At 32.4% G+C, this 15,624-nt stretch overlaps 1 protein-coding gene across 1 annotated transcript in view; it reads left to right on the top strand.

The window, feature by feature from the left end:
- The window catches only part of LOC107638882 (E3 ubiquitin-protein ligase UPL6), a 16,593-nt gene extending 13,436 nt beyond the window's left edge, over positions 1-3,157 (top strand). Inside the window, exons 19-26 of the mRNA XM_016342282.2 lie at positions 140-206; positions 832-1,002; positions 1,082-1,171; positions 1,572-1,652; positions 1,792-1,865; positions 1,946-2,017; positions 2,129-2,218; positions 2,700-3,157. Of these exons, the coding sequence (XP_016197768.1) occupies positions 140-206; positions 832-1,002; positions 1,082-1,171; positions 1,572-1,652; positions 1,792-1,865; positions 1,946-2,017; positions 2,129-2,218; positions 2,700-2,766 (712 nt within the window). The 3' untranslated portion in view covers positions 2,767-3,157. The remainder of the gene's footprint in view (positions 1-139; positions 207-831; positions 1,003-1,081; positions 1,172-1,571; positions 1,653-1,791; positions 1,866-1,945; positions 2,018-2,128; positions 2,219-2,699) is intronic.

Here is a 15,624-nt window from a genome sequence, read left to right as displayed (position 1 = left end):
CTAGTATTTTGTGAATTGAGAATTTCTGGTCCTCCATGCCTTCTGTAACATCCTTCTCTCTTTGTTAGTGTTTCTTCTTTTATCAAAAAATAAATGGATACTTCCTGTTTGCTCACAGCTTTTATTTCCCTCCCATCAGGCACAACTATTTGAATGACTTGCCATCTTTGGACCCAGAATTGTATCGTCATCTTATATTTCTAAAGGTAATATAATATTAGTTCTCATTTGTCTTGTTATGAGAAAGCTCCAGCTCTTTTAAGTATAATTGTACACTTGGTTTTTCAAAAATATTTGTGCACATGGTAGTCCTCCCTTTATTTGACATTAAATTTGTCCTCAAATGTCAACTAGCACACTCAGGTTCAACTTTTTAAGGGCTGATTTGCTTGATCTTCTAGTACTAATATGAGGGCGTAAATTGTCATTAGAGGACCAACAACAATTGAGTCTTATCACTAAAAATTTATGTCAATTTTCACCATTTTAAATTAAAAAAAATTATAATAACCTCCAGAATAGCAAAGGTTATTTGTGTTTTGTGGCAGGGGGTGGGGGTGTTCAACAAGGTCTTTCTTGCTATATTGTCTTGGGTATGGGGTACCTGGGGGTGAGGTGAAGTTTAACTCATATAGTTTGGGAGAACTGATCATAGATTGCTTGCATGGCATGGCAGGGGCGGAGCCACTCATACATTGCCCCCCCTAAACTTCAACTTTTTTCTCATAAGTTATGTGTAAACTTTGGCCCCTCCCCAAATTTTATCGTAGCTCCGCTCCTGTGGCATGGCATTGTCCTCTTTGATCTGATTCATCTGTTTGTGACTGACAGCATTATGAGGGTAACATTTCGGAGTTGGAACTATACTTTGTTATAGTAAACAATGAATATGGAGAGCAAACTGAAGAGGAGCTCCTACCTGGTGGGAAAAACAAACGTGTCACTAATGAGAATGTCATTACTTTTATCCATCTTGTAGCTAATCATCGCTTGAATTCTCAGGTAAAGTTTAATTTGAAATAGATGTATTTGTAACAATCAATTTATGTTTTGATTTACTTAAGAATGATGATGGTTTCAGATACGTCAACAAAGTTCTCATTTCCTGAGAGGATTTCAGCAACTTATTCAGAAAGATTGGATTGATATGTTTAACGAGCAAGAACTGCAGGTTTTCTTATAACCTGATCCACTTTTAGCCTGAAAAGCCAGTTTTGTTGATTTGTATTTATTAATATTTACTGTTGCCTGGTGGACCTGATGATGTATAGGATTGACAACTGTTCAATTTGCTTTTAGTAATGTTGCATGCCTTGAATCAGTTTCTACCTCAATTGAAATTTTTTTTACTAGTTCCTTGCATGCTTCCTCTTCCTTTTGTTGCGCTATTCAATTCTTTATAAGTAGTATCTCTAGTTGCTAGTTTTGCATTTTATAATAATCTTGGTTTGAGTCTATCAAATGTCCTGTAGATTTGTAAATCTGAACTTATTTTCTTGTATCCGTAATTTAATTTTTATGGTGACTTTTTTTATTGAGTAAAAGTTGTTTGACATTATCGTTTTCCACAGCTTTTGATATCGGGTTCACTTGACAGCTTGGATGTTGATGATTTGCGACTTCATACAAATTATGCAGGAGGCTATCATAGCGTAATTTATCTGTCTCAGGCATTTTTGCTTATTAGTGTTCCTAGATTGAATTTTGGCCTTGCAATTTTTGTTAGCACTTTACCTCTTAACCTCTGTTCTTATTGACTCTCACGAATTCTACATATTTTTCTTCTTTTAGGAGCATTATGTGATTGAGATGTTCTGGGAAGTTCTCAAAGGATTTTCCACGGAAAACAAGAAAAAGTTTTTGAAGTAAGATACACATTATAGAATTTAGTGGCTCTTATGTATATCAGATCTTAGTATGGTTAACAAAGTTATCATCTTTTCAGATTTGTGACAGGCTGCTCTCGCGGACCATTGCTTGGTTTCCGGTATCTTGAACCTTTGTTTTGCATACAAAGGTGAATGCTTTAATTTTTAATTGTATATTCATTCACTTAAAAAGTGGTGTTTTTCGAAGTAACTTTTGTACATACAAGGCTTACAGCAGAAATTAACTTGTGTTCTTTCAGGGCTGGTGGTAATGCTATTGATGAAGCCCTAGATCGATTACCCACATCAGCTACTTGTATGAATCTGCTCAAGCTTCCGCCTTATACAAGGTTTATCACTGTGCCCTATTGTTTTGCCTTATCTTTGCAGTTTAGAATAGTGAAATTTTGGTTCTAAACCCTGTTTGTCTGGTGGAACTCAAAAAGGCCTGAATTGAAAATGTATGTTCCAGACTACATTTGATAACTATTTTAAAACAAAAATACAGACAATGGAATCTGGTGGCAAATCTGTTTGGAAGAGACTGACAGGGAACAGGCAATATATCTCTTTCGAAGACAAAGTTTGCCAAATTTTGTCTTTCCAAAAACTGGGGACAATGGAGATAAAGATGGAGGAAAAAACTTTCTATATTGGCTATATTTTCATTTCCTAGGCATGTCTGTATTTTCTTTCTGAAAAAACTTATCAAATACAGTCTGAATGCAATCCTGAGAAAGTGTTTTCGTTTTCTATTAATAACTCTTCTGTTGAATTACATCATTCTCTTTTTGTTGCTTTGTTAACTATTTTTTTCACATCCCAATGCAGTAAGGAGCAAATGGAAACCAAATTATTGTATGCTATAAATGCCGAAGCTGGATTTGATTTGAGTTAAATGGAGGCCGTGTAATTTTAGTTCAACCACATGGTTAGATTCCACACTTGCAGAGAATGACTAAATGCAATTGCCAGAGTAGAATAGCAAAAATTACAAACAAATAATCAAATGGTATAAGGAGAACCGAGTACAGAAATGACATGTACATGTATATTCATATTCATCTTGTTCATCAATTTGTGTCAAAATGTAAATATAACTGAAATATAAAGTTATTTGTAAAGTTAATGTGTTGGCAGGATGTTTTTGTATTATCTCTAAAATAGATTAGGACTAGGATATTTTGTATTTTGTAATGTTTTTGTAGGAAGAAATAATTGTAGAAACTACTCACGATATTTCTATTCTCGCACAAGTACCTCTAATAATAGTTTTCCTTTTCGATTGAGATTTCTGTCCTGCCTATATATATTACTTTAATTTAAAGAGTAAATATAAATTAGGAAACTTATAATAGATTAATAGTTGATTTAAATTTGAGAACATGCTTTGTAATAGCCTAACCGTTAAATGAAAATATTCATGGAACATTAGTAAATGAATGGATAACCAAATAATAAACATTGTAAAAGAATACGTCATGCTTATTTTCAAATTTCACGTCTACAAAGAACATATCAATTTTACACACTACAAATTTTCATTTTACACTTGTTTAAAGTTATAATGTTTAAACCAATTTGGGTTCATGGTTATCACTCCGTTTAAATGTTGGGATGTTTAAATTTTGCCTTGTGTATGTAACAATAGTTGAGCTACACATCCAAATTTTTTTGTATCGAAGTCCAACCAAGCAGGTCCAATTCTAACAAAAACTACTCATTAATGAAAGCATGTTACATGTGCCCAAACCCCAAACGTTACCTATCTCTTCGCGCTAGAATATGAAAAACTGTTTGTTCCTCCAACTCAAAATTACAACAAAGAAATTTGAAATCTCTATCAAAATCTATCAAAAATCTTTCAATTTCTCTGCGGAAACAACTGCAAAATCCGACGGTGCATTTGAGATCATCAACAAAAAACATAGAAAAAGAATAACAAAGATTTCTCAAGGTACTGACAAAATTACTTGTTATTATGTTCAGTTTTCTCCTTCGCACCTCACAATTCTTGCAATTTTACTAGTTCAGTTTAGGGTTTAGTAGATTGAGTTTTTCTGATTTAGTTTTTCTTGTTTTTCTCTGTAACTAGAGCATCGAATAGAACTGTGTTATTAGTTTATTGGTTCTAATAAATAATTCGGTTCATTTCTTAGTTTAATTGAGTTCATTTGCATGCAGAAATGAATTAAATGTATTTTTTTGTTGATTGAGTCTTTATGACTTTTTATTCAAATCTGAACCAAATTCGATTCATTTGTGAATTAACTGAGGTTCACTTGATGCTACCGTTAAGTATTGACCAAATTTGTTATACCTTAAGAAATTTAGGTTCATTTGGTTTGGTTTTGCTTGAGTTTGCTGAACTTGTTCATGTGGGGTTGTTTAGTTAGTTTTTTGTTCAAATCTGAACCAATTTCGGTTCATTTGTAAATTGACTGAGATTCACCTGATGCTACTATTAAGAATTGAAAAAATTTTTTATTCCTTAAGAATTTAGGTTCATTTAGTTTCGTTTCGCTTGAATTTGATGAACTTGTTCATGTGTGCTTGTTTAGTTAGTTTTTGTTTAAATCTGAACTAATTTCGGTTCATTTGTGAATTAACTAAGATTCACTTGATGTTGTTGTTAAGTATTGACTAAATATTTTATTCCTTGCAGTCAAAATGAAAAAGAAGACTATCTCAAAAAAGAAGTCACATTACAATGTAAGCATATACACATTAAATCAACTCTATTTTTGTATTATAAATATATGAAGGTTACAAAAAGCTTAGAGAATGGGGGTTGAATCTATGGCCTTCTTTTACTTTGATTGGATTATGTCTTTATACCCAACTTCAAACTTGATTTCTGTTTGAATTGTGCAGCAAAAAATTTAAGAGACAATTTCATTTTGTCTCATAAATTTCAGAAAACAAAACAGCAAGAGAAAGGAAGAAGTTGACACAATTATATATCTTAGTTCAGTTGCCTTGTGCAATGCAACCTACATCCAGTCTCCACAACAATGGTGAAATTTTCACTATAGCCAAAGTATTACATACACCAATTTCCTAGGATTCACACAATCCTATCTGGACACACAAGTTTCTTCCTAAACTTGACTTGGTTATGCTAATACCTAACTCTTTACACTAAGTGCTTACCCAACTTAGCAAGGAGCACCTCACTGGTACATGACACAAGACATAAAATTACAACCAAAGGAAATCTGAAATCACTCTTCGCTTTTCTCTCAAGTGTTTCACTCAGCCTTTTTCACACTTAGGCTTTTTCTCAATGTCTCTCTCTCAGACTTTTACCTCTCAAAGACAATACAGAAAGATATACATTGAAACTGAAATACAAATCAGTAAAACATGAAGTAGATTGATGCATAACAGCCTTTGTTGCTATAAGTTGAACCAGATTTCGTTATCTTTGATTGAAGCTTTTCATCTTGGCAGAATGTTTCTTTAGCTTAGAAACACTATCCAAAACGTTGAACTCTTCATAGAAAAGCTCTAAAAAAAATCCAGATTTTGGTTCTCTCTCCTTGTCTTCAAAATAGAAAAGCATTTTTCCTTTTTGTACCTTGTGCAGAGTCACGGTTTTTTGTTATTCTCAAGTAAACTCTTTGGACTCTTAGCTTGCTTAGCTTGTCACCTCTCATTCTTTATTTAACCCCCAAATTAGGGATCTCAAAGCTGGTCCTTTTTACTTGACCGAAGACCTCATAGCAGCAAGAAAAAGCTTGTTCAGTGGTAAACCCAAATCAAAACCCTTGAGATAGTGCTTTGGCCCCAAGTAACAATTTGAGTCTTTGATTCACAACAGTGATTATCAGAAATCACTTTCTCCATATATCCCAAATTGGCGTTGCAGAAGTTTGAAGAAGGGGTGAAGAAAATAAATTGTATACAAATAGTAATAAATCACCTTTGTCCTCTGACTTAGCTTAACCTGATTTGATTTGGGCGATTAGACCTTTGCTTTCTTGATCTACTTTTCTCTTTCTTTCTTCTCTGGTGAATGAACCAAGAAAAAAAACTCTCTCTTTCCTCAAGAATATGACCGAAGCAAGCAATGTGAATGTTGGCTTCAACTTGGATGAATTGCATTGGGCTTGGATTTTTTTGTCAATTTATTCGGCCCAATAGATATGTTTGATACTTTTACTTGGACTTCGATTGAAGATATGGGCAGCTCCTCTTTCCTTGTTTCTCTTTGTTTGGGCTGTTTCATTTATTTGGCCTACATCCCTAACTAAAAACAATCAAAACTAATTGGGTATTTATCCCAATAATTCAATGTTTGTCATCATCATTTAAATTAGTTGTGTACTCAACTCAACAATATATCATATAACATAATGTTTCAAATCCTTGCAAAAAACTCACGATTTGAGATGCTCAACGAGATCGATAGCTAAGGTATTTGCTGACTTGAGTGAACAAAAGAAAGCTATCGTTGACAAAATGGGATTTGGTGCACTGAGACATATCCCAGAATTGAATGTCTCACACAAGCTCTTGAGGGAATTGATTCTTTTCTTTGATCTCTATCATGAATTCTTGGACACGCGCTATGGGAAAATCTACATAACTCCTGCCAAGATAGAAGATGCACTGGGCCTAAATTTATGCGGTATTATACTTTCCAGTTTTTACATTTGTTTTTCTCTATAACTAGGGAATTGAATATAACTGTGTTGTTAGTGTATTGGTTCTGATAAATAATTTGATTCATTTCTTAGTTTATTTGGGGTTCATTTGGATCCAGAAATGAATTGAATGTGTTTTTGTTTATGATTGAGCCTTTTTGAGTGCATGTCCAAATTTAAACTAATTTTGGTTCATTTGTGTGTTAATTGAGGTTCACTTAATGCTGCCGATAAGTATTGACAAAATTTTTTATTCCTTAAGCAATTTCGGTTCATTCGTTAACTTATTTGAGGTTCATTTGGATACAGAAAATAAATTCGATGTGTTTTTGTTAATGATTAAGCTTTTTTGCCTACTTGTTCAAATCTAAACTGATTTGTTTATATTAAAATATTATAGGGGATAATTTTTCTGAAAAAGTTGAATACAACAGACTGAATGAGTAGCAGAAGGAAATTATTGACAGCTTCAAAGGTGCTACTTTGGCGTCTTTGACAAAATATGTTATTGAGATGAGTGTTGAAGGGGAGAAAAACTTGATGAAATTCAAGAGGACGTTCATTGTCTTCATCCAAAAATGTTTTTTGTTGCTGACAACAATAAGCACAATCTCCGCGGTCTATAAGCCACCTGTCCTTCATGTGGAGATAGTTCGATAATCGAATTGGGTGTCTCATTTGCTGAGCTTCCTGATCAAGGGGATCAAAGCCCAGAGAGCAGGAAACAAACTTTCAGTTGATGGCTGCGTCGTTATATTAATGATAATATATTTCCATGAAATGAAATTCCCTAATGCAAAAGCAGATGATGCTTCTGGGCCACCATGGGTGGCGTACTGGACACGGAGGAGACTGGTCGACCGAATTGCCTTTGAAGAAAATAATAAAATGGTAAATAAAAAAAATCATTTTCCTTAAAATTTCGGTTGAGGTGCTTCTAATTTATTGTGCTAGCTAAATAAGCTTCTGTTTTAGGGAATTGTGAAAGGAGCAGAATTTGAGGGAGGGAGAGAAAGAAGAAAAGAAGGGGAAATGAAGGAAAAAAAAGGAGAAAGAAGAAAAGAAGCTTGTCATCATGCATTCGTCTTCGGAAGAAGAAACTGTTTCTGTATATGAGTATACTTCTCACCATCACTTATTGGAAACTACCTATTTATTTAAAGTTTTATATTGTTATTTTAACAAAATTTTTTGTATGTATTGCAGAGAAGAAGAAGAAATGGAGAAAACACCACCAAAGAAAAGAAAACAACCACAAAAAGTGGGAAAGAAACAAAGCAAAAAAAGGAAGATTGTTCAGACGGATTCGGAAAACGAAAATGAATCCAAACATGAGTAATATTCAAAAATGATTATTTTATTGTTATAAATATATATTCTATTTTTAATGATTGAGTCTTTTTGACTGCTTGTTTAGATCTGAAATAATTTTGGTTTATTTGTGAATTATTTGAGGTTCACTTGATGATGCTGATAAGTATTTATAATTTTGGTTTATTTTTTTTGTTTAATTGAGGTTCATTTGGTTTAGTTTCACTTGAATTTGTTGAACCTGTTAACTTATTCATTTAAAAATTTCGGTTCATTTCTTTTTGAATGAATTGTTAGAAGCGAAGAACTAGAGGAGATGAGTAAAAAAGAAAACAAAAAAGAATGAAGAGAAAAAGTGATGGTGCTGTAAAAACAAATGTTCTGGATGAAATACAAAGAAATGACTGTGACTCGACGGACACGCAATATAATTTATCACAGATGTAAGATTAAGTTTCTTATATAAACTTCTTTTTCTTTCTCTACTAAGTTTTTCCTAAAACCTGATGTAATTTTTTGGTTTTACTGAATAATATTTATTTTTTTGCTTAGACTGTCGTCTATAAATTTGGGCAATGAAAGTGAACCTGTGTTTCAAACACAGACGAGCTTGGGAAGGTCTATAAACGCACCGAGCAATACTAAATAATTTCTCTTAACATTTATTTACTTCTTCTGCTTTTAATTAGAATACCTTGGTTGATGATTTTAATTTCATATCTTTTTATTAGAAAAAAACACCCTTGAATCCCCAGTTACATTTTTTACAAAAAAAAAAAATGGCATGAAAAAAAAGAAAAAAAGAATTTAGAACTTCCAACTATGCAAGTTGAAATACTTACGTTGGTCTTTTAAATTTAGGTAATAATTTTTTTAAAATTATTGACACGGAATTTTACTTACTATCAGTAGCCCAACAACTGGTCGTCAAGAATAAATCCTTCTAGTTCGAGAAGAAAATCAATCTCAACCTCTGGATATGTGAGTTTTCCAATTTACTTTCCTATTATAATCAATGTGCAGATTCCCAATTTATTTTCCTATTCTAATCATTCAACATTAACTCTTTTCTTGTTTATCTTCATTAGAATTTCTATTGCAATTGCTCTTCCAAGTTCTCTTGTGAAAGAACTAAAACAACAAAAAACCTTTACCTCTGTCTCTTTGGAAACTCAAACAAAAGAAGCTTCTGCTAATGAGTAAGTTCTACTTAAAATACTTTTTATTAGTTTTTATGCTATATAATAATAATTTCGGTTCATTTTAAAACATATTACTATGTAATCCAGCTACCAACCCCAAACTCAACAACAAGCCCCTATAAAAACTTTGGAAAGGGAATCAGAGCCAGAAGCTCCTGTAAATGAGTAAGTTTTACTTAAAATCCAATTTATTAGTTTTGATGCTATATAATAATAATTTCGGTTTATTATTAAACACATTTATGTGTAATCCAGCTGCCTCCAAAACCTCAACAGCAAGCTCTCGAATAAACTTCGACAAGGGAATTAGAGCAAGAAGTTCTTGTAAATGAGTAAGTTTTACTTAAAATCCAATTTATTAGTTTTAATGCTATATAATAATAATTTTGGTTCATTATTAAATATTTTTCTGTAAAATCCAACTATCCTCCAAAACCCCAACAACAAACTCACGAAGAAACTTCGGCAAGGCAATGAAAGCCAAAAGCTCATTTTAATGTGTAAGTTTTACTTAAAATCCTTTTTATTAGTTTTGATTATTTTAAAAAATTTTCCTATGTTATCTTGCAATTCTCCACATCCTCGGCATTGGGAAGATGACGTACCTTCGTTCAGCCTTGACATAAGTCCACCGACCTCTCAATCAATAGTAACACAACTTGAAAAGTTAGTAGAGGCAGTGATGGATGTTGGGGTGACAGCAGCATTGCAATATATAGAGAAAACAAGTGTGGAGTCGAGTTTGAGCACCCCTGAAGTGTACAAGACTCCGGTGAAAGAAAACAAAATAACATAGGAGCTGAGGGAAAAATGTTATCAGTGGATGACGAAAATAAAGATTGACAAAGAAAGGGTAAGCAATAAGTTTGAAATCATATTCATGTTGGACTATAAAGCTCATCTAGAGGGGGTAGATGCCACTTTTTGTCTCTAACACCCAAACAAGACGTAAAAAATACGATAATTCTTCAGCTATTACATTAACATTAATGATTTTTCTAAAAATTTATATTCTCATATATCTAATAAATATTGGTCCTATAGGGGGTCTCCGCACTGTGTATGGTTCTCAACAATAGAAAATGTCGCAGATTTGATGAAGAAATATATTGTGTGCCGATAGATATTGTGGTAAGCCAAAATTTTCATTCCTTAAATAATTTCGGTTCATTTCTTAGTTTAATTGAGGTTCATTTGAATCCAGAAATGAATTCGATGTATTTTTGTTGATGATTGAATCTTTTTCACTACTTGTTCATATCTGAGTTAATTTCGATTTATTTGTGTGTTAATTGAGGTTTACTTGATGCTACTGATAACTATTGACCAAATTTGTTATTCCTTAAGTAATTTGGTTCATTTATTAATTTATTTCGGTTCATTTTGCAGAATTTCATGTTGGGGAAGCACAACCACGAATACATTGATCCAAACACTAAGAAGGCCTAACAAATCAATGAATTTAAGGACTACTTGCCTTTTCTTGACAAAAAAAAAAACTAGCATCGCATCCATTTGTAAGTTGTGATTTCTAAAACTTCTTTAATAATTCTGTCGTTTGCTATCATTTAGACTAAAATATTCTATCATTTTTCCAAACTTCAGTTGTTTGCACTAGTTTGTCATATAGGCCATTGGTGGTTGTGGATTGGTGATGTTCAGAAGAAGGCCTTTCATGTGCTTGATCCCATCAAGAAAAAATATATACCTGAGGAAAGAAAAGCTTTGAATAAATTTGTTGTAAGTTATTTACATAATATATATTTTTGTTTTAAGTTATCTCTTATTGCTAGCCATTCTGCTCTAATTAAATCATATCAATCACTCTTTGTGCCTGATTGAGTATTGTTTGTGGGCTTCGTTTCGTTCAATTATTACTGAACTGAACTGCACTTTTTGTATCATTTTCAGGGCTTAATAGTATCCCAAATGAGGGTCTATGCTACGGCAACACCTTTGGTGGACAACAAAAAGGGCGTTGAAGCACCATATATTACGATTAGTAGTCAACGAACATCATATCAATCTTCCTATTATTCTTTCTTTGCTATAGTACTATTACTAATATGTTTTACTGTGCTTTTCTATGTCTCTCCTATTAATCATATTTTACTATTTTATTTCTTTCTTAGTTATGATTACAGAATATATGTCATGAAATGACTAGAAACAATTGATCCCAAAAAGATCAAAAATAGAAAATACAAATGTAAAAACTGAAAATAGGTAAGTATCATTAAACAGTTGATCCTCTACTTCTAAATTAATAAATTTCAGTTCATTTCTTAGTTCAATTGGGTTCATATTAAGTAATTTCTTTCAATTGAATTGTAGGAAGAAGTAGATGCTTTCAGGCGGGAATATGATCCAACCATTCTCTTGGACAAGGTAAATAAATTCAGAGACAAAGTCATCGAAGCATCTGAACGCATAAAAATCCCAAAGCCATCCGTTTTCCTCTCAAATCCTTTTTGTAAATTATCATCTGGGAAAATAGCAAGTAAATAGTTTCAAATCTGTAAAATTGTAATGAACACTATTTTATAAGGAATTGTAAAGAGGCAAGCACTTCTTTGACTCATTGTAAATGTTAATGTATATATTTGAAAATCTTTTCTTAAATTCCTTTTGATTTATTTATTAGAAATGTCTGGGTTGTAGTGAGATCACATTAATTTGAATGAATCTCAGTTCATACTGAATAGATTGAATGTATTTATCAAACCTAAAGAGCGGCAAAGATACAAATGCACCGAAATTTAGACATAAAAGGAACTGAAATGTATTCTAAGAAATACCTAAATTGTTTGATACAACACAATTGCAGAAGCTAATTTGAAAAACCAAAATGTGACTATTCAACAAAACATAACACAATTCAGAAATTAACTTTCATTTTCATCAAATAGGAAAACATTATGTGACTAAAATACAAATGAATCGAAATTTATTTTAATAAACACCAAAACTTCTATCATCCTCTCTAGGATAATTCATATCCTCTGCATGATAAAGGCTGGAGCTAGACTGAATCATTGATCTACTATCTAAAAGGTTCAACTGCAAAAGAAATAAATCATATATTAGCAAACTTACTAACATGCATAAACACATTTTCCCTAATCAAAAGGAAATCAATGTTACTTCACTTAGAGTTGGCTTTTTCTTTTTTTTGGATGCATTTGCGATCCTTTTTTCAAATTTGATTCCAATATATTCTTGGGACGTCCTCTTGTTCTAACATGTGGGAGACTTTGAAGGTCGTTAACATCATTCAATGTAGTGTCTTCGTGAGATAACGAACATTTACATTTACTTTTCGTTTGATATTCTTGCATCTCAGCCATGACATTATCAAAAATTTGGTGCAGAATTTCAGTTAACTCCTCAGATTCTGACACAAATTCACAACTATTGTGCGACCAAAATACTAAATCGTCAAACCTCTTGCTTCTTTGCTCCAATAAAGGCTCGTCTTGGCTGCTCTTGATACGTGTGTGTCTCCTCTTTACGTTCTTACTCTAGTGTTCCAATATATATTTTTTGGTGCCATTTTATCTACTCACTCAAAACTTAAGGCACTCAGAGAATGACGGCACAGTATATCCCTTGACTCGAACAATAAGCACTGACACTTTACTTCGCGTGATATCGAATCGTATGTAACAACAAACTTGTTGAATGTTGAGTTAGAAACTTACTCTACAACTTCATATGCCATAAAACCTAGAGCGGACTACGTTGATCTTGTGATGCAATTCACCTTTCCTCTAAATTGTGCTTGAACTTTCTTAAACTTCTCGTGAGTATACACATGCTGAAATTGAGCCTCTATTGATGATTTTGTTGCACACAGTATCATAGTATGAAAATCTGTAGCATCAAATTCTCTCTCTCTTTGCTCTCTGCTTCCTAGGCAATTATCATATTGCTTCACAAATTGAATCAATGAGCTATTGCGTGTGATAAACTTGTTAAAAAAGCATGCATGCTCTCGCTCCTTTGTGTGCTTCTCATCCCGGCCCAAAAGTAGTGATCAAGATAAACTGGAATCCATAAATGACGATCTTCAAAAAGCTCTGCAAAATGAGGCACAATGCAAAAATCAGACGAGAAAATGAACCGAAAGTTATCCCCGTCTGAACAAAAAAAATAACAACATCAATTAATTCGAATGAAACCACGGTTACCTGAAAGCAACTTATTGCCTCCAGCACCATACTTCATGAGAAAATCATTCCAATTTCTGTCAAATGCATTTTTGTAAATGAGTTCTAAACAACATGACTCATTTCTTGTTCGAATTTTTCATGTCGCTTGTAGCCATTTAATTTACTCTAGATCTTCTTCATGATATGCCAAATACACCACCGGTGAATTGTTGTTGGCATACATTTCTTAATAGCCTTTTGCATCGATGCACATTGCTCAGTAAGAATCCCTTTTGGCGCCTTTCCGCCCATGCAACAAAGCCAACATTCAAATAACCAATTAATTGACTGAATTTTTTCATTTTTCATCAAAGCACATCCGAGAAGTATCGACTGATCGTGGTGATTCACACCGACAAAAGAACCGAAAATCAAATTGTACCTGCAGTGGACACACAAATTTTTTTTGTTATGAACCGAAACTAGTTATCCATATGAACCGAATAGTATATCACAATGAACCGAATACCTGTTTGTGTTGTAAGTCATATCAAATGAAACAACATCTCCAAAATACTCGTACGCAGTCCTGCTTCTTGCATCTACCCAAAATGTGTTTTTGATAGAGTGATCAACTTCAAGGTTAGGCTCAAAATAGAAATTTTGATTCTTTTCTTTCATTCTTAATAAGTACTTCCCAAATTCTTTAGCATCATCTTGTTCGGAAACATTCCGTACTTCCCTTATAATGTAATTCCTCACATCTTTTTCAATAAAACTTAGTTCACGATGACCACCCACTGCTGCTACTAATGACTGATATATTTTACTCAGTCTGATTCCAGCTTCCTCATTATTTTCAATCGTACGACGCACAAACATGCTTAACTCCATGTGTTGTTTAAGCATCTCTGCTCGATCTAGACAGCAAGGATGTGAATGATTCATAACAACTTTAGAAATTATCCAATGACCAACATCCTTCAATATATGTACATAAATCCTGGCTGGACAATTTATTCCAGCTGAGGGGTTTGTCTTTAGAGTTGGAGATATCTTGGATTCCATTTTTCCTTTCTACTACATGTAATTAGTTGATTCTTAATTTCATCTCCCTTTCAAGTGGTGTTTCTTATTCTCGTAGAAAAACCAACAAGTTTGGAATAATCTTTGTAGAACTTTCCAGCTTCTTCAAGTATCTTGAAAGTCATCCTAACCTTTGGGACAAATTGTTCATCAACAATATACCTAGACTGCAAAATGAACTGAAATACTATCATACACAAGACTATTGTGTAATAACAAATGAACCAAAAATTGTGCATTATATGACTTTAGAAACTCCTACATTCTATCCAAATTCAAATACATAAACAACACTGGTTTTAACAAAGAAGGATGAAATTATTCATTATCACTTTATTTAATTGCATTTCATTCCATTTAATTCAAATTTGTTGAAGAGTGAACCAAAATATTATAATAACAAGATCATTGTGTAATAACAAATGAACCGAAAAATGTGCATTATTCAAATTTAGAAACTTCTGCGTTAAATAAAAATTGTTGAACAATGAACCGAAAATATTATCATAACAAGACCATTATGTAATAACAAATAAACCGAAAAATGTGATCATCAAACTCCGTCCACTTGATTCGATTCAGAAGAATAATCCAAATCGCTCTTGCTCTGATTTGAACTTGAATCATTCATTATTTTGATAAGAATAATACATTCGATTCAGAAGAACAATACACTGTTCGATTCAAAAGAACGTAAATGCAGATCGAAAATCAGAGGAACGAAATAAAAAATATGAAGAAGAAAACGAAGAATGGAAGCTTTACGTTGAAGAGGAACGAAGAATGGAAGCTTTACATTGAAGAATGGAAGGTTTACGTTGAAGCTCTGTTACAAATAAGTGGCGTAACGCGTGAGAGTAAATTACTTAGATGGACTTGGTTAGGAAAATCACTTGGATGCAGGGCATTATTGATGTAACAATCCAATAGTTAACTATAAATCCTTAAATGAAGTTTAAATTTGCATATTGCAGATTAGTCATTAACTTGTTGAGTTGAAACATAGTGACAAAAAAAGTTATAGTATTCAATCTAAATATATATAACAAGTCAACAATAACAACAAAATTTTATCTCAATAACTAAAATCTTTTATATAAATCAAATAATATTATTATGACATGTACAAATCATGTATATATTGATCTTATAACAAATTTTAGATTGAAAACTTTGGTTCCAACAAACTTTTAATATTTTGAAAATTTTCAAAAATTAGTGTTTTGATAAAATATTCACTTTATTGTTCTCAATAAAATTTTTAAAATTATTATGTATACAAAAAAGCAGCTATTGTATATCTATATATAAATAGTTAAATACATATATTATTTAATTTATTTTTAATATATATTTT

Source organism: Arachis ipaensis, chromosome B04 (assembly GCF_000816755.2).
Source record: "Arachis ipaensis cultivar K30076 chromosome B04, Araip1.1, whole genome shotgun sequence".
Lineage (NCBI taxonomy): Eukaryota > Viridiplantae > Streptophyta > Magnoliopsida > Fabales > Fabaceae > Arachis > Arachis ipaensis.
Note: the sequence above shows the minus strand (reverse complement) of the source record. Positions and strands in the feature narration are given on the sequence as shown.